The 18735-nt window shown below is 40.3% G+C and overlaps 1 protein-coding gene across 2 annotated transcripts in view; it reads right to left on the reverse strand.

Moving 5' to 3' along the window:
• LOC124777960 (regulatory-associated protein of mTOR) overlaps positions 1-18735 on the reverse strand; it is a 325695-nt gene that overhangs the window by 211416 nt on the left and 95544 nt on the right. For both annotated transcript variants that reach the window (XM_047253519.1, XM_047253520.1), the window contains 3 exons: positions 16703-16762; positions 16529-16629; positions 518-651 (listed from right to left, as the gene is read on the reverse strand). In XM_047253519.1, coding sequence (XP_047109475.1) covers positions 518-651; positions 16529-16629; positions 16703-16762 — 295 coding nt within the window. The remainder of the gene's footprint in view (positions 1-517; positions 652-16528; positions 16630-16702; positions 16763-18735) is intronic.

Here is an 18735-nt window from a genome sequence, read left to right on the forward strand (position 1 = left end):
TCTTGAATCGGAATACTTGCCTTTCTTATGTGGAGCAGCTTTCTCTGACAAATATACAGTTACGGAGAACATCGTAAGCTGGCACACGACTTTAATTTGGCAAGAAAGTCATTACTGAAGGTCTGATAGGATCACATGTGTGTGTATTGCATAAGTAACCTATTAGCTGCTCAGCATGATTTAGAAAAAAAAGAAATATTATACACACATGTTTCAAATAGTAGCCCTCCAATCAGTCCTGAACTTCCTTACCTGCCACCCCAAGTATTATACACGCACATTATGTACATTTATTGACTACATATTCTTTAATTCGACCACTTTTGTGTACAGGAAATGAAAATACAGTAACATCACATAACAAACTATTTGTAAACACTGTTCTACACCTGACAGTGAGTATAACATGGAAATAGCCATTGGTTGTAGAGTGAGAGAACTTTACCACTAGCACACACGCACACACTACATCAATAAAAGCATTACAAAAAAACAACAGGCAGGTGGAGAAATTTACCTGATAGGTTGGAGGTAACTTTGGAGATGATACAGGAGTGCAGTCATAAGAACGCATAATTCTTTCAGCTAGCAAAAAATTTCTAAACAAGCTAGCGACTAGGAGATCTTGCCGAAACAGTTTTTGAAACACATCTGGAAATTTGAAAAAAGTAAATTATAAGCACATATATCTTAACTGTTTTTAAATTAACACATCATCACTTGACTGTGTTGTTCTTTATTTATGCCATTTTCAAGTGACTGGGTTTACGTCATTAACACATTGCAGGACATCAAGCTCAAAATTGGCCATAAATTCAGAAAATATTTGTTCTCCTCAAAATGCCAGATGTAAAATCATCATCTTGTAAAAATATCAGGAAATAATAGTGGGAGCATGTCGTATTTAATAAAAACAGGTTCACTTTAACATATAAAAGATAAACACATGAGACTCAAGTACATGTGTTCATCTTTTATATACCAAAGTACACCTGTTTTGATTAAACATGATGTGTTCCCACTATTATTTCCTGATCTTTTTACAAAATGATGATTTTACATCAGGCATTTTGTGGGGAACAAATATTTCCTTAATGTACGACCAATTTTGTGTTGATGTCCTGCAGTATGTGTTAATGACATAAACTCAGTCACTTTAAAATGGCATAAAAGGCCAAAACTGGGTCATAATTAAATAAAGAACAATACAGTCAAATAGCTCTGTGTTCATTTAAAAATTATTGTATGACTGTTCCTCAGAAAAATAAAAAAATAAAAACTGTTTATTTTAATTGTGTTATGTCAGGAAATCAGATATCTAGATGGGAATATCAGTAATGTAGAAAAATAACAATTAAAACAGTCAATTTTTCACAAAATAATTTAACTGGATCAATAAAAAAAATCTATTCACCGAGTGGTGGCAGAATACACACATAAAAGAGGGTTGTAATTATGCAAGATTTCAGAGCCAGTGGCTCCCTCTTCAGGCAGAAGGGTTGAAAGGGAAGGAACAGGGGTGACGGAAAAGGACTGGAGAGGTCTAAGAAAAGGGGTGGATTTTGGGAAGTCACCTAGAGCTGCGGGTTATGGGAGATTTACCACAGGGAATGAGAAAGAAAGACCTTCTTATCCTGTGCGGTAGGTCTCCCCCGACCCGTGGTTCTGCATGACTTTCCCGAAATCAACACCCTTTCCTAAACCCCTCCACTCCTTTTCCTTCACACCTCTTCATTCCTCTTCAACCCTTCTGCCTGAAGAAGGAGCCACTGGCTCCAGAAACAATGTAAGGAAAAGATAGATTGCTTCTTACCGAAAGAAGACATGTCAAGTTGCAGACTAGCACCACACACATATACACACAAAGCAAGCACACGTCATGCACAGACAACTGCTAACTCCAGCATCTTGGGCCAGAGATGGTGGAGCTGATGGTCGTGTGTGTGTGTGTGTGTGTGTGTGTGTGTGTGTGTGTGTGTGTGTGTGTGTTTGTTTTGGGGTGTCACTCTTGCAGGCAGCCAAGACAAACCCATGGACTGATGTACGCCAGCAGGTGGTCAAGCTGGAAAAACTTCCAGTTTCACTTACAAACAAGTCACTTCACCATTCGATTTTCTTGTCATAGCTGACCCCACAGTGTACAATACATTTGAGCAAGAATCTTTTCACACTTTGAATTTACAATTCATAAAACAGCAAAACAACTAAAATGGAACTTGCACAAGGGTTTTTCAGGCAACTGCCTATGAAAGACTTGGGTTTCAAACTAGCAGCCAGTGGAGTCAAAGAAGCTGAAGATTATGTTGTGGCCAACACCAGCAAGGAAATGATGCTTGATACTGCATCTAATGCTTGCTGTGGTCTTCTAGTAACTTACAAGGCCATCCCAACTGAAGGTCACACTTGAAAGAGTAGCTTCACAGCTGCTCATCACCATATCCTCTTGGAAATTTGGCATCCACCACCAGTACATATCAAGGCTTCTTCTTTGCAGATGGTCACAACAGTGTGGGTCCACTAGCTCAGACAGCACCCAACATGGTTCCAAGATCTCTGCCTGACAAGGGTCTGTGGTGTATCCCATGGCCTCAACCCTTGGATTTCTGTGGCATCACTGATATCAACTTTGCCTCTGCCATCCTGTTCAATGGCCACCAATTTCTTCTCCAATAACGAAATCTCTGGTTCCACGGTAACCTACACAACTGCCATCGAGTTTGTCTTGCAGTGTCTTTTCATGTCAATGCTGATGGACATAGATCCACTGCCTTCAAAGGTGGCAGCTCCTCTGCATCCCATCAACACCACACCACCAATGTTCACCTACGATGGTAACTAACGGGTTGCAGGGAAATGCTACCATGGAAACCAAGTAGTTGTCAGAACATTACTACTGACCACTGTAGCGGCACTAGTCAGGGCACTGATCCTCAGATATGCCCTCAGATAGGATCACGTCAGACTCCAACATATAAGCTTGTGCAGGACCAATCTGACTCTCTTCTCTGTCTGTGTTGGTCCTAGCAGTGGAGTGTGTGGTACAAGTGTAATAGTTTGGTTGTGATGATGATGTTTTGTTTGTGGGGCACTCGACTGCGCGGTAATCAGCGCCTGTACAAAGACCCAGTTTTTACACAGTCCAATTTTAACACAATCCAATCTAACCACTGTCACAAACGATGATGATAATGATGATGAGGTGGAGGAGGAGTAGGCGGCTAACACAAACAACCAGTTCCCACGCACAGAAAATTCCAACCCAGCCAGATTTGGTTATGGTGCTCTCTGGTGGACTCTTATTAGTAATAGATGAAATGCTGATGTGGCTTGAATGGAATTTTGCTTGGAATACAGGCTTACAATAACTTGCAGTGCTTATGAATAGTATCTTGTATTAATATCTCTTGCTGTGAGCAAGCTCTGCTAGTAGCATGTGTAGAACACCTTTTACAAAAATAAGTTAATGCAGACTTCAATATTTATAAACATACAACGGTAATACACACATCATAGATAGCAATGTTATCTATATCCAAAAATGTCTCAACTGACATATTACAGGCACCCAAATATCTAGGCAACAAAAATGTACAAGTTGTACAGGATGCCTACAAGCAATATCCTTAACATATTAATTGCACTTGCTTCACTACAACAACAATATTGCGAAATGTGTCCTGCATGGAAACATAGTGGAAAATTAAAACTTTGAGCTGGACCAGGAATCAAAACCAGGGGCTTTGCTCTTCACAAGTAGTGAGTCATACCTGGATAGATGAGTTCATTGAGAATTTGCCCAGAAAAGGCAAAAGATTTTGGGTTCAAGTCTGTGGTCACCACTCAGTTTCAATCTTGCAGAGTGAAAAGTCATTCTGAGTGTTGTGTGTTATCACAGTTAATCCAAGTTCCTATGATATGTACTCACTCTTCTTTCCACCCCTAAAAATATTAACAATTTAACCCTTTTTGATACCTCCCAATGACACAATACTGACATACTACTTTTTTTTAAATATCCTAACTAGCAGGTAAGCGCAGTTTAATTTCAACATCCCATATACGATATTCAAGTAACTTTCTGCTGCTAATCACTTCGTATTGTCTGATGGCTGCTGCGATCAGACAACCATAGCAAGGTTATCCAGTGGGAACGTCATAAGAAGGACCTCTTCTTTCAGTTGATGTTGGGGTTTTATTATGCACAGAAGAGCATCAGAATGATATTATTGTCAGATTTGATTATCCAAGAAATACAACTATGATAGGGGATCGTAGAAAGGAAGAAAGATTAGTTGGTTGGTTGGTTTTTGGGAAAGAGACCAAACAGCGAGGTCATCGGTCTCATCGGATTAGAGAAGGACAGGGAAGGAAGTCGGCCGTGCCCTTTCAGAGGAACCATCCCGGCATTTGCCTGGAGCGATTTAGGGAAATCACGGAAAACCTAAATCAGGATGGCCGGACGCGGGATTGAACCGTCGTCCTCCCGAACGCGAGTCCAGTGGAAAGATTAGTGTTTAATGTTCCATCATATATATATATATATATATATATATATATATATATATATATATATATATATATATATATATATATCTCTCTTTGGTCCCCCTCTACGATTTTTACCCTCCACGCTGCCCTCCAATGCTAAATTTGTGATCCCTTGATGCCTCAGAACATTTCCTACCAACCGATCCCTTCTTCTAGTCAAGTTGTGCCACAAACTTCTCTTCTCCCCAATCCTATTCAATACCTCCTAATTAGTTACGTGATCTACCCACCTAATCTTCAACATTTTTCTGTAGCACCACATTTCAAAAGCTTCTATTCTCTTCTTGTCCAAACTATTTATCATCCATGTCTCACTTCCATACATGGCTACACTGCATACAAATACTTTCAGAAAAGGCTTCCTGACACTTAAATCTATACTCGATGTTAACAAATTCCTCTTCTTCAGAAACGCTTTCCTTGCCATTGCCAGTCTACATTTTATATCCTCTCTACTTTGACCATGATCAGTTATTTTCCTCCCCAAATAGCTAAACTCCTTTACTACTTTAAGTGTCTCATTTCCTAATCTAATTCCCTCAGCATCACCCGACTTAATTCGACTACATTCCATTATCCTCGTTTTACTTTTGTTTATGTTCATCTTATATCCTCCTTTCAAGACACAGTCCATTCCGTTCAACTGCTCTTCCAAGTCCTTTGCTGTCTCTGTCATTGGTGAACCTCAAAGTTTTTATTTCTTCTCCCTGGATTTTAATACCTACTCCGAATTTTTCTTTTGTTTCCTTTACTGCTTGCTCAATATACAGATTGAATAACATCGGGGATAGGCTACAACCCTGTCTCACTCCCTTCCCAACCACTGCCTCCCTTTCATGCCCCTCGACTCTTGTAACTGCCATCTGGTTTCTGTACAAATTGTAAATAGCCTTTCGCTCCCTGTATTTTACCCCTACCACCTTTAGAATTCGAAAGAGAGTATTCCAGTCAACATTGTCAAAAGCTTTCTCTAAGTCTACAAATGCTAGAAACGTAGGTTTGCCTTTCCTTAATCTTTCTTCCAAGATAAGTCGTAAGGTCAGTATTGCCTCACGTGTTCCAACATTTCTACGGAACCTAAACTGATCTTCCCCAAGGTCGGCTTCTACCAGTTTTTCCTTTCGTCTGTAAATAATTCGCGTTATTATTTTGCAGCAGTGGCTTATTAAACTGATAGCTCGGTAATTTTCACATCTGTCAACACCTGCTTTCTTTGGGATTGGAATTATTATATTCTCCTTTAAATCTGAGGGTATTTCGCCTGTCTTGAACATCTTACTCACCAGATGGTAGAGTTTTGTCAGGACTGGCTCTCCCAAGGCCGTCAGTAGTTCTAATGGAATGTTGTCTATTCCCGGGGCCTTGTTTCGACTCAGGTCTTTCAGTGCTCTGTCAAACTCTTCACGCAGTATCGCATCTCCCATTTCATCTTCATCTACATCCTCTCCCATTTCCATAATATTGTCCTCAAGTACATCGCCCTTGTATAGACCCTCTATATACTCCTTCCACCTTTCTGCTTTCCCCTCTTTGCTTAGAACTGGGTTTCCATCTGAGCTCTTGATATTCATACAAGTTGCTCTCTTTTCTCCAAAGGTCTCTTTAATTTTCCTGTAGGCTGTATCTATCTTACCCCTAGTGAGATAGGCCTCTACATCCTTACATTTGTCCTCTAGCCATCCCTGCTTAGCCATTTTGCATTTCCTGTCGATCTCATTTTTGAGACATTTGTACTCCATTTTGCGTGTTTCATTTACTCCATTTTTATTTTTTCTCCTTTCATCAATTAAATTCAATATTTCTTCTGTTACCCAAGGATTTCTACTAGCCCTTGTCTTTTTACCTACTTGATCCTCTGCTGCCTTCACTACTTCATCCCTCAGAGCTGCCCATTCGTCTTCTACTGTATTTCTTTCCCCCATTCCTGTCAATTGTTCCCTTATGCTGTCCCTGAAACTCTGTACAACCTCTGGTTTAGTCAGTATATCCAGGTCCCATCTCCTTAAATTCCCACCTTTTTGCAATTTCTTCAGTTTTAATCTACAGTTCATAACCAATAGATTGTGGACAGAGTCCACATCTGCCCCTGGAAATGTCTTACAATTTAAAACCTGGTTCCTAAATCTCTGTCTTACCATTATATAATCTATCTGATACCTTTTAGTATCTCCAGGATTCTTCCATGTATACAAGCTTCTTTTATGATTCTTGAACCAAGTGTTAGCTATAATATGATTAATTATATGATTATTAATTATTATGATTATAATATGATTAATTACCTATAATATGAACTATATGTTAAATGAAATGTCAGTCACCCTCAGGTCATACACATTTTCTTTATCAAAAAGTAAAAGCAGAATCAATTAAAACATGAATTTCATGCATGCATACTTATGATAAATAACAAAGAAAAAGTTTTTAGAATATGTAAAACAATAAAGTTGGCTTGCTAAATAGATGTGTGTTTTTACTTTCTATTTAGTAGTGTTATCAAACCTTATATGTAAATTAACATTTTCAAATGATGAGCGTCTTTAATATACGATGAATTAACATTTGATTAAATAAACTAGAAATCAGGTAATAATCTAAAGACATGTTACATGGTTAGGTAGGGATAGGTATAAGGAAAGCCTTGCTGCAGTCATTTGTCATGTAGCTGTGGAGAATACGATGATCCAACACATTTAAATAACTAACAAAGTGTAAAGTATGAAAGTATGTGACAGTTCAACAAATAATATTTTGTATAAATGTGTGGCTTTCAGCAATGATAGCTAGCGTCTTAGACTATCATCCGACATTTTGTTTTGTTTGTCAAGCGTTCAACAGTTGTTAACTTTTTTTTTTTTTTTTTGAGATCATGTATTCAATATACTACTTAACTTTCTTAGTTTTCATAGTATTCATAATATTAAAGTCCCAAAACATTCATCTCCGTGCTCTAAATGTGCTGATGTTATTGGTTTTACAATGAAACTGTGAATTACTATAGAATTTTGAAATCCTGCCATGTTGTGAGCAATGCCATCTTAGGACCTATTCACACACAGACCAGGCTTTCACAAGGCTGACAGCCATCCCCCAACTCCTGAGGCCTTGGGAAAACCACTGATTACCTTTCACTGGGCACTCACTCACTGGCGACCATGTAGTTTGCCATGACAGCCCAGTTGTCGTGCCACAACTTGCCCTCACCCGCCAAACCAGTGCTTACAATTCCACAGCTCAATAGTTTTTACTTATTTGATTGCTCACCAGCATATGCTTTATGTTACAAGCAGTTTGTCCATTAAGTGATCATTATGGGTGACATAATGCAAACACAATAGGTATTACATTACCAATCAATAGTGATAATTTTCTCAGTACCTAAATTTTAAAGAGCAAGAGTCAGAAGCAGCAGTGGCGCTTTGATTTGGAGCATTCTGTTAGAACTGTTGATTGTCAGTGGAAAGAACAATTAAAGCATGCATTGCAGAGCAGAAGTAGTTAGCACATTGGCTATGCTACATCTTCCCCTGCTAAGAATGTGTCATGCACCCAAATTACGGTCTGTGCAACATTCTAATATAATGGTATATGAAAACATCAAATGAGAACGTGACAGTTCTGTTGTAGTGTTCATTTCTAGGAATTAAAATTGGTTTTTCGCCACAGGCCATGAACAGTGACAGCATGTTAAGTATGATGCAATTTCTATTCACCAAAACTGTACAAGGTTCAAGCACTTTCACCTGCAGAAAAAATTATAATCCATCACTTTACCTAGATAGTGCTTTCTTATGAATATTATCTCAGCACTGTAAGTGATGCACTGTGAGTGATACACTTCTCATCACTAAGCCTATTCAAGCATTCTCACCATGCCCTATCTCCTTCCTCTTTCACACTTACACCCTCCCCACCCCCCTGTCGCCATTCTCTGCCTCCCCTGTCTCCTTTCTTTAATTAAATTAGTTTCACCATTCTCCCATTCTCACTATCAGTGAGAAACGGTCCTGATCCCAACAAACCATAACCACAAAAGAAATAAAGTTCAGTAAACACTGGTTTGAGAAAAATATCCGTGGCCACCTAGGAACAGGGCACAAATCCAAGACCGACAGTTCAGATTTGGGTTTCTCAAGCTTTCACAAAATCATTTGACGTAACTGCAAGGATTATTTCTGCGGAAAGGTCACAACTCGTTTTCTGCTCCAACCTTTTCCAATTTGTGCTTATGTTATATCTCAAATGACTTAACTATTGATGGAACATTAAAAACTAATCTTCACTATTTCTTAGTTAATCAAATCTGAAAATAACATCCTGTCTGATGCCCCTCTGTACACAATAAAATCTCAACATCAACTGAAAGAAGAGGTCCTTCTCAGGACCATCCCACTGGAAAACCCTACTTCGGTGGTCTGAGACCGAAGCAGCCATCAGAGAATATCAGTGCTTAGGTTATAAAGTTACTTGAACCTCTCCAGGGGACAACACCTTGACAAAGCACTGTCTGTACAGGTGGAGAGACTCGTGTATCCGTGTGATGCTGAGGGCTAAGCTGAAGGTGGAGGACCTACTGCCGGAAAGGCCCCAGCCGACGGATCAGACTAAGGGTGGCCCACAACGTCCCATCTTCCCTATCCACTACTTTTCCTACCCAATTCCCTTTCCCAACTCAAGGTGTGATGCGATCCATGCTGAGAGGTGCGTGGCACATGGGAAGATGTGTCCCAAATGGAGCCTCACGGATACCGGCCGACCTCCCTGAGTAAGTAGCCTTACACCGAGCGGGGTATTCCTGGTGTGGACCGTGCAGATCCCCAAATCTCGTGGGACCAATATGGACAAGACTGAAGAAAATAACAAAAAAAATTGAGGGGTAAATTGAGACCTCAGACACCCAAACATCAGGGTCAGGACCGATGGAAGTCATTCCCACTACTGAATCAGGGTCTAGACCTGAGACAGAAATGGGAACTGTAACCGAGAAGTTAGAACAGATTAAGATCAAAGCCTTGTCTGGGGCCTAGAGGAGAAAACTACTCAGGGAACAGAGGAAAAAAGAAAGAAAGAATGGCTTCCTAAAGACAATTGGAGGGAATTAAAGGGACTTGAACCTAAGACCCCCAGAAAAAAACTGTCTCAGATTGAAGGGAATACGCAGACCCCCACAACATCGAAGACAGGTAGCAAAAGGATAAGGGAGGAATCTAAGACTCCCTCCTCCCTGGATAAGTGAGTCCAGAAAAAAACCAAGGCAATAAACAGGGAAACAGACCTATAGTAATGCAGCCTCGGTTTTTAGGATGGCAGTTATCCAGAAAGGCTATCCACTGGTGGCCATCACCTGGCAGCAGGAGGAATTGGTACATATGGCCCTCTTTGAAAAGATTGGGGAAGACACTGGCCCAGGACCCAACTTCCAGAGGGTCTATCTAGATCATTGTGCCCTCATTTTTGTCTTGGGGGGGGGGGGGGGGGGGGGGTGTGTACACAGTGGAAAGCCTTAAGGACAAGGTGCCCATAATATTCCCGTGGGAAGATGCGAACCTGCTGGTCAAGATGCCAGTGGAGCTTCTTAAGACAGCAAAGGTGTCAATATGGGTACCAAAGATCCTTAAGGAAGTGTCTCCTAAGACTCTGTTCGAGAAAATAGGGGCCCAGAACCCAAAAGTCTCGACAGGAGACTGGAGTGTGACCGACCAGAAGGTTGTACCGGAAGGACGAACCCTAGTGGTGGACGTTGGGAGAAATCCCTGAAGACAATGTGGAAGCAGGACTTGAAATTGATTTTAGGGTTCTCGCAGGTCACCGTCAGGGTTCTCGCAGGTCACCGTCAGGGCTCTCAAAGGCCTCAAAGATGGCAGCAAGACAGAGACTGAAGGTACTTCAGATTAATCTGCAGCACAGTAAAGGGGCCTGTGCTGCCCTGAGTCACTGGCTGGTGAGGCAGGAAGTGGATGTGGCCCTGATACAAGAATCCTCTTTATATAAAGGGGGTGTATCAGGTCTTGGTGGCACTGGAGGTAAGCTGATTTATGCTAGAAATCTAAGGAACTACAGAACATGCATCTATGTAAGAAATGGAATTTCTTTCATGCCAATGATGGATTTCTGCTCCAGGGACTTAGTGACCATTAAAATGCAGCAATGTGAGAAAGGTATCACGATGGAAATTATTTTGGCCTCAGCATATCTTCCTTATGAAGACAGCTCTTCTCCTCCTTTGGAGGTTTGGAGACTGGTAGAGGCTTGCCATCGGCCAGGTGACCAACTGCAGGTGGGATACAATGCCAATACCCACAACCTAGTGTGGGGCAGCAAGGACACCAACAGTAGAGGTGAGTACCTTCTTTAATTTCTTTTAGCTAACAACTTGGAGGTCCTGAATAGGGGGCAATGAACCTACACTCAGGAATAGCAGAAGAGAAGAAGTAATTGACATAACCTTTGGTACCATGATGATGGGCAGCAATATCAAACAACGACATGTGGTGTTAGAGCCATCTTCATCGGACTACATGTACATTAAATTCAAGGTTGAGATGGGAATCAGACAGACCATGACCTATAGGAATACCAGGAAAACAGACTGGGGGACATATGGGAGGGACCTTGACTCGGGCTTATCGGAAATTAAATCCTCGATAAGAAATTTAGGAAGTAGCAGAGGCTGTTACCTCAGCTATAGGGACCTCATATCAGGACAACTGCACAATCACCAAGAAGTGCACAAATAGGAGTGTCCCTTGGTGGAACAGCAACTTGGAAATGCAAAGAAAACTGGTACGGAGACTGTTTAACATTGTGAGAAGCAAAGTACAATGGGCTAAATATCATGAGGCCCTTGTCAATTACAACCGTGCAATCAGACAAGCAAAGAAGGCATTCTGTGAGGAAGTGGAGAGCACGGCTGCTCAAGCCAGACTTCACAGAATTCTCACTAGAGTACCAACCAATACAGCAGGTACATTGAGGAAGGAGGATGGGGAATATACAAAGACAGCACATGAAATGCTGGAACTGCTCCTCAAAACTCACTTTCCTCAATATGTTCTGCTGGACAACACAGACCAGAATGTGATACCGGAGAGACAATGGTTCTCAGGCACTCGAAGAGAGGACTGGGAATTGGCCAAAGAGTGTGTGAACTTTAATAAAATCCAATGGGCGGTGGGAACATTCCAACCGTTCAAGTCACCTGCCCCAGATGGAATTTTTCCAGCTCATCTGCAACAGGCAGGAGAGAAGCCCATAAGAGTCCTATGCAGTTTATTCAGGGTTAGCCTAGCAGTAGGAATCATTCCCAATGCTTGGAGGGCAGTAAAGGTTGTCTTCATTCCAAAGCCAGGGAGAACTGATCATACCAAGGCCAAGGATATGAGACCAATCAGTCTGTCCTTCATTCTCAAAACATTGGAAAACTGGTTAATGTGTACATCGGGGAGAGGAGGCTAATTAGGCCCTTCTACATTCAAACCAACACACATATCAACCAGGTAAATCATGTGAGACAGCTCTCCACCAACTCGTTGGGAGGGTGGAGAAAACACTTCACTTCAAAGAAATAGCCCTCTGCATCTTCCTGGATATCAAGGGGGCCTTCAGTAACATGACACTCGATTCCATGGTAAGGGCAGCAGAGGTGCATGACCTAGGGACCACTATATGTAGGTGAACCAGGACCATGCTTAGTGGAAGAAAGGTTGAGACTACCATCATGAATGAAAAGATGGTAATTAACATCACTAGAGGCTGCCCACAAGGAGGAGTTCTGTCCCTTTATTGTGGAATCTAGTGGTGAACGAACTCATTGAGGAACTAAATTCCAGAAAATGCTTCTGCCAAGGATACGCAGATGACCTTGTCATAGTAATACTTGGCAAATTTACTGACACAGTTATAAATACGGTACAAGGAGGATTGGACATTGTGCAAAATTGGTGCATCAAACTGGATCTGAGGGGTAATCCTAAGAAGACTGGTGTGGTTCCATATACAAAGTTCGACTCTAAGGCTCTTCAATGAAACTCTACCTGTGAAGGTGATAGTAAAATACCTAGGGGTAACCTTGGATGAGAAACTAACGTGGACCCCTCACATTAAGAGCATCTGCTCCAAGGCAAAAAGTACTCTAGTGAGTACCAGAAGGGCTTGTGGCAAAAACTGGGGCCTACGCCCCAGGGGTATGCACTGGATATACACCACAGTGGTAAGACCTAGGATTTCCTACAGGGCCGTAGTGTGGTGGAAGAAGGTAGAACAGTGGGTTGCAGCTAAGGAGCTTGCTAAGGTGCAGAGACTGGCCTGCTTAGCCATAACAGATGGAATTAGCAGCACTGCTGGAATGGAAGCCATGCTGGACATACCTCCACTACACCTTTGGATCAAGATGGAGGCAGCAGCTGGGGCATACAGACCTAAAACTGGCAAAAACTGGGTCTCATTCGGATATCCAGAACACACTAACATAATGAGTGAGGTAAATATAGGAATGGCTGGAGAAATGCCTGCCGACTATATAATAACTCCCAACTGCTTCAACAAGCCTTACAATATAATAATTAGTAGCAGGGAACAGTGGGGAAAAAACAGTTCAACACTGTACGGGAGACATCATTTGGTTCATCGATGGGTCGAAATCAGACCAAGGAGTTGGAGCAGGGGTGTACAGGATTCAGCTAAGACTCAAGGGCATCATCTCTCTAGGAAAACTGGCCTCTGTATTCCAAGCTGAAATTACGGCAATCAGGGCATGTGTGGAGGAGAATATGCATAGGTGCTACAATGACCATAGCATCAACATCTATTCAGACAGCCAAGCAGCCCTGAAATCATTGGCAGCTCCTGCAACAAGATCTAAGATTGTTGCAGAATGCCACAGGGCTCTGTTGGAGCTAGGGGGAAGCAATAGGGTAAACCTAGTGTGGGTCCCTGGCCACTCTGGGATCTGTGACAATGAACAAGCCGACAGATTGGCTAGGATGGTGGTAATGACTCCATTTATTGGACCGGAACCTGTCCTGACAATCACTAAGGCTATGATCAAACTAGAACTACAAAACTGGCTTAGGAAACAGCGTGTAGAATATCGGACCAAGGTCCATAAACAAAAACATGGTAAGGTAATGATGCCCATCCCATTTAAGAAGCTCTGTAATCTTGGTGTTGAACAGAAAAGAGATCAAACTCATGACAGGCCATGGGAATTTCAAAAAAACACCTACACACAATGGGTATAACGGAAGAAGACCCTAAATGTAGGATCTGTGATGATGGTGAAGAAACTGCATCACACCTAATCTTCGAATGCATAGCAATGGAGAGCAAAAGATGCAGAATCTTCAGGACAAGTAGACATGAAGAAATTGTATCTAACAAAAAACTGGTAAAGGGACTCCTTGCACTATTCAAGGGCATTGGTTGGCTTTACTAGATGTATAGGGAGTGATACTGCACAATAAACCCAGTTTTGGTGTGGGCCGTGGTGGGTTAGACTTAAGCTGTTCTTGCTTCCCTGTTAAAATCAAATAAAGTTACTTGAATATCATGTATGGCATGTTGAAACTGTTAAACAATTAACTGTTACCTGCTATGCAGTATGTTAAAAAAGTAATATATGGTGATTATTATGTTATTTGGAGGTAACAGAAAAAGGTTAAAACACTGATACTAAAACTGGAAGATTAAAACTGAGTGCCAAACTAAGACTCAAATCCACAACCGTTGCCTTTTGAGAGCAACTGCTCAACCAACTGAGGTATCCAAATGTGACTCATTTCTCATGAAGAGAAAAGGTTCTGGTTTTGAGTCCTGTCCAGTGCAAGGTATAATTTGCCAGCAAGTTTGAACACATGGCACATTTCACAATACTGGCATGGTAGTGAAGCAACTGCAATTAATATGTTAAGGATATTGCTTGTAGGTAATCTGTAAAACTTATATATTTCTATTGCTTAGATATTTGGACGCTTGAACTATGTCATGTGAGACATGTCTGGACACTGACAGCACTGCTGTATATGGTGTGAGGATTGCCAGTTTATGTTTACAAATACTGAACAGTCTGCATTAACTTATTTATACAAAGCTCTCCTAACAATTTATTCACAAAAAGAGATATGAGTAGAAGTTACGATTCAGAAGCACTGCAAGCTACCTTAAGTCCGTATTCCAGCAAATTCCATCCCAAGCCATATCAAAGTTCCATCTATTACGAACACAATCCACCAGAATATCACCATGTCCAGATAATCACACTCGCACCACACACTACACTGTCAACATCAACAAACAGAGTGAAGGGAGACAGACCACCCCTGTGCAAACTTATTAGTTAGAGTCTGACAGGATCGTGCCCAAGGACACACATGAGGATCAGTGCCCTGATTGGTGCCAATACAGTGGTCAATAGTAATGTTGTGACACCTACTTGGTTTCCATGGTAACATTGGACAGTGCCAGTACATCCTATCAAACTCCCCCACTCCCTCTCCCCCCTCCCTGCAACCCATTAGTGACTGCTGGAGGTGAACCTCGGTGGTGTGGGGTTCGTGGGATGCAAGAAGTCGTCACCTTCGAAGACAGTGGATCTATGTCCATCTACATTGCTATGAAAAGACACTGCTAGACAATACTCAATGTCAGTTGTGTAGGTTACCCTGGAACTGGAGAATTCGTTACTGGAGGAGAAATTGGTGGCCATTGAGCAGGATGACAGAGGCAAAGTTGATATTGGTGATGCCACAGAATTCCAAGGGTTGAGGCCATGGGATACACCACAGACCCATGTCAAGCAGAGATCTTGGATCCACATTGGGTGCCATCTGAGCTAGTGGACCCACACTGTTGTGACCATCTGCAAAGAAGAAGCCTCGATATGTACTGGTAGCGAATGCCAAAAGTCCAAGAGGATGTGATGATGAGCAGCTGTGAAGCTATTCTTTCAGGTGTGACCTTCAGTTGGGATGGCCTTGTAAGTTACTAGAAGACCACAGCAAGCATTAGATGCAGTATCAAGCATCATTTCCTTGCTGGTGTTGGCCACAACATAATCTTCAGCTTCTTTGACTCCACTGGCTGCTAGGTTGAAACCCAAGTCTTTCATAGGTAGTTGCCTGAAAAACCCTTGTGCAAGTTGCATTTTAGTTGTTTTACTGTTTTATGAGTTGTAAATTCAAAGTGTGAAAAGATTCTAGCTCAACTGTATTGTCCACTGTGGGGTCAGCTTCGACAAGAAAATCTACTGGCAAAGTGACTTGTTTGGAAGTAAGTGAAACTGGAAGTTTTGTTTGTCTTGGCTGCCTGCGAGGCTGGCGCTCCTAAACTTAATTATGTAAATTTGTTTAGCAAGAACATGTACCAGTCAGTGTCCAGAAGAAATTTCATTCCCAATTTATGGCAATACATCGATTTTGACCCAGACAGTAAAGATACATCTGATTTTGGTATCTTATTTTTCAACCATTTTACACCTCAAATTATTGTTAATATATATAAACTATGGATGTATTTTATTTCACAATATGGTTTTCATAAACCATGTTATTGAACACTAAATATATAATTAACTTCTATAACAGAAGTAGTGTTGCTTGTGTGTGTGTGTGTGTGTGTGTGTGTGTGTGTGTGTGTGTGTGTGCGCGCGCGTGTGCGAGTGCGCACGCGCAGGGGTGGGCTTTTGTTAATATGTATGGATGGAAAGTCCTGGTGGAACTTAAATAATGCAAGGAGTACAGGTAACAACTCATAGCTCAAAAAAGGAATCATCCTAAACCTAGTGAAGTTTTCAGTCTTGATTATGCCCCTTTTGACAATGCCATGCCTTTATGATTTGGTGAGTTGTTACTTTTACTCCTTAAATTATTTTTAATATGTATAAACTATGTATGGCTGATTATGAAGCCAATAATAATAATAAATAATAATAATAACAAAAAGAAGTGGAAATAAAATAAATGTGGAAATAAAAGCCAAACATCACCTCGTGGTAATGTATTCCATGCAATTGTGTCAGTAATAGCTGTGAAGATCCAGTTTAACTCTCCAAGCATGGTTCTGCGATCATTCAGCTGGCCTGGAATTCTAAAGATTTTTTGTGATTACTACCAGGGAAAAACATTTTATCAGCAAAAATGACAAACCATGAGCTACTCACTTGTCAATTATATCCAAGGAAAGTTTTGACACTAATTTAGAAGAGTTTTGTATGACAAACCTGAAACAGAAATGAAACATCTATGATGTTACTGTCAATACACAACTTTTTCCACACTTAATAAATGAAAAGAAATTATTATTATTATTCTTTCTTTCTTTTCTCAGACGTTATGTCTGATCAAAAATGGAATGTGATGCGGACCTTGATCAAGCGTGACTTCCTTTTAACTGTACGGTATATGTTATATTGCATTTAGGAACTTTCGGGTAACTGAACATGTATCAATAATTACGGATTTCTGTAGTTGTATATATAAGTTTGGATGTAACTGTATTGCATTGATGTACTGGTGGATATTGTGTGGTATGACTCCTGTAGTTGATAGTATAATTTGTATAATGTTAACTTTATCCTGATGCCACATGTCCTTGACTTCCTCAGCCAGTAGGATGTATTTTTCAATTTTTTCTCCTGTTTTCTTTTGTATATTTGTTGTATTGGGTATGGATATTTCGATTAGCTGTGATTATTTCTTCTTTTTATTGGTGAGTATGATGTCAGGTTTGTTATGTGGTGGTGTTTTATCTGTTATAATGGTTCTGTTCCAGTATAATTTGTATTCATCATTCTCCAGTACATTTTGTGGTGCATACTTGTATGTGGGAATGTGTTGTTTTATTAGTTTATGTTGTATGGCAAGTTGTTAATGTATTATTTTTGCTACATTGTCATGTCTTCTGGTGTATTCTGGATTTGCTAGTATTTTACATCCACTTGTGATGTGATCTGCTTCTATTGGTTGTTTGCAAAGTCTGCATTTATCTGTTGTGGTATTGGGATCTTTAATAATATGCTTGCTGTAATATCTGGTGTTTATTGTTTGATCCTTTATTGCAATCATGAATCCTTCCCTCTCACTGTATATATTGCCTTTTCTTAGCCATGTGTTGGCTGCGTCTTGATCGATGTGTGGCTGTGTTAGATGATACGGGTGCTTGCCATGTAGTGTTTTCTTCTTCCAATTTACTTTCTTCATATCTGTTGTTATGTGATCTAAAGGGTTGTAGAAGTGGTTATGAAATTGCAGTGGTGTAGCCGATGTATTTATATGAGTGATTGCTTTGTGTATTTTGCTAGTTTCTGCTCATTCTAGAAAGAATTTTCTTAAATTGTCTACCTGTCCATAATGTACGTTTTTTATGTTGATAAATCCCCTTCCTCCTTCCTTTCTGCTTAATGTGAATCTTTCAGTTACTGAATGTATGCGATGTATTCTATGTTTGTGGCATTGTGATCGTGTAAGTGTATTGAGTGCTTCTAGGTCTGTGTTACTCCATTTCACTACTCCAAATGAGTAGGTCAATATTGGTATAGCATAAGTATTTATAGCTTTTGTCTTGTTTCTTGCTGTCAATTCTGTTTTCAGCATTTTTGTTAGTCTTTGTCTATTTTTTCTTTTAGTTCTTCTTTAATATTTGTATTATCTATTCCTATTTTTTGTCTGTATCCTAGATATTTATAGGCATCTGTTTTTTCCATCGCTTCTATGCAGTCGCTGTGGTTATCCAATATGTAATCTTCCTGTTTAGTGTGTTTTCCCTTGACTATGCTATTTTTCTTACATTTGTCTGTTCCAAAAGCCATATTTATATCATTGCTGAATACTTCTGTTATCTTTAGTAATTGGTTGAGTTGTTGATTTGTTGCTGCCAGTAGTTTTAGATCATCCATGTATGATTATTATTATTATTATTATTATTATTATTATTATTATTATTACTATTACTTTAAGAACCTTAAGCATGAACTGACTAATTATGATGTACATCTGTAGTAGAATGCCTTCTGCTTGTGGTTAAAGATGTCAAAACACTTCTACGGTATTCTTCACATTATTTAAGTTTCTTGATACTACTAATCCTGCAGGAATCACGGCAGCTCATGTTTCATATTATTATTATTATTATTATTATTATTATTAATGTAAATCACATTATTGTGTGCAGGTATACATTCAACGCATTTCAACC

Source organism: Schistocerca piceifrons, chromosome 2, assembly GCF_021461385.2.
Source record: "Schistocerca piceifrons isolate TAMUIC-IGC-003096 chromosome 2, iqSchPice1.1, whole genome shotgun sequence".
In the NCBI taxonomy this organism is placed as follows: Eukaryota; Metazoa; Arthropoda; class Insecta; order Orthoptera; family Acrididae; genus Schistocerca; species Schistocerca piceifrons.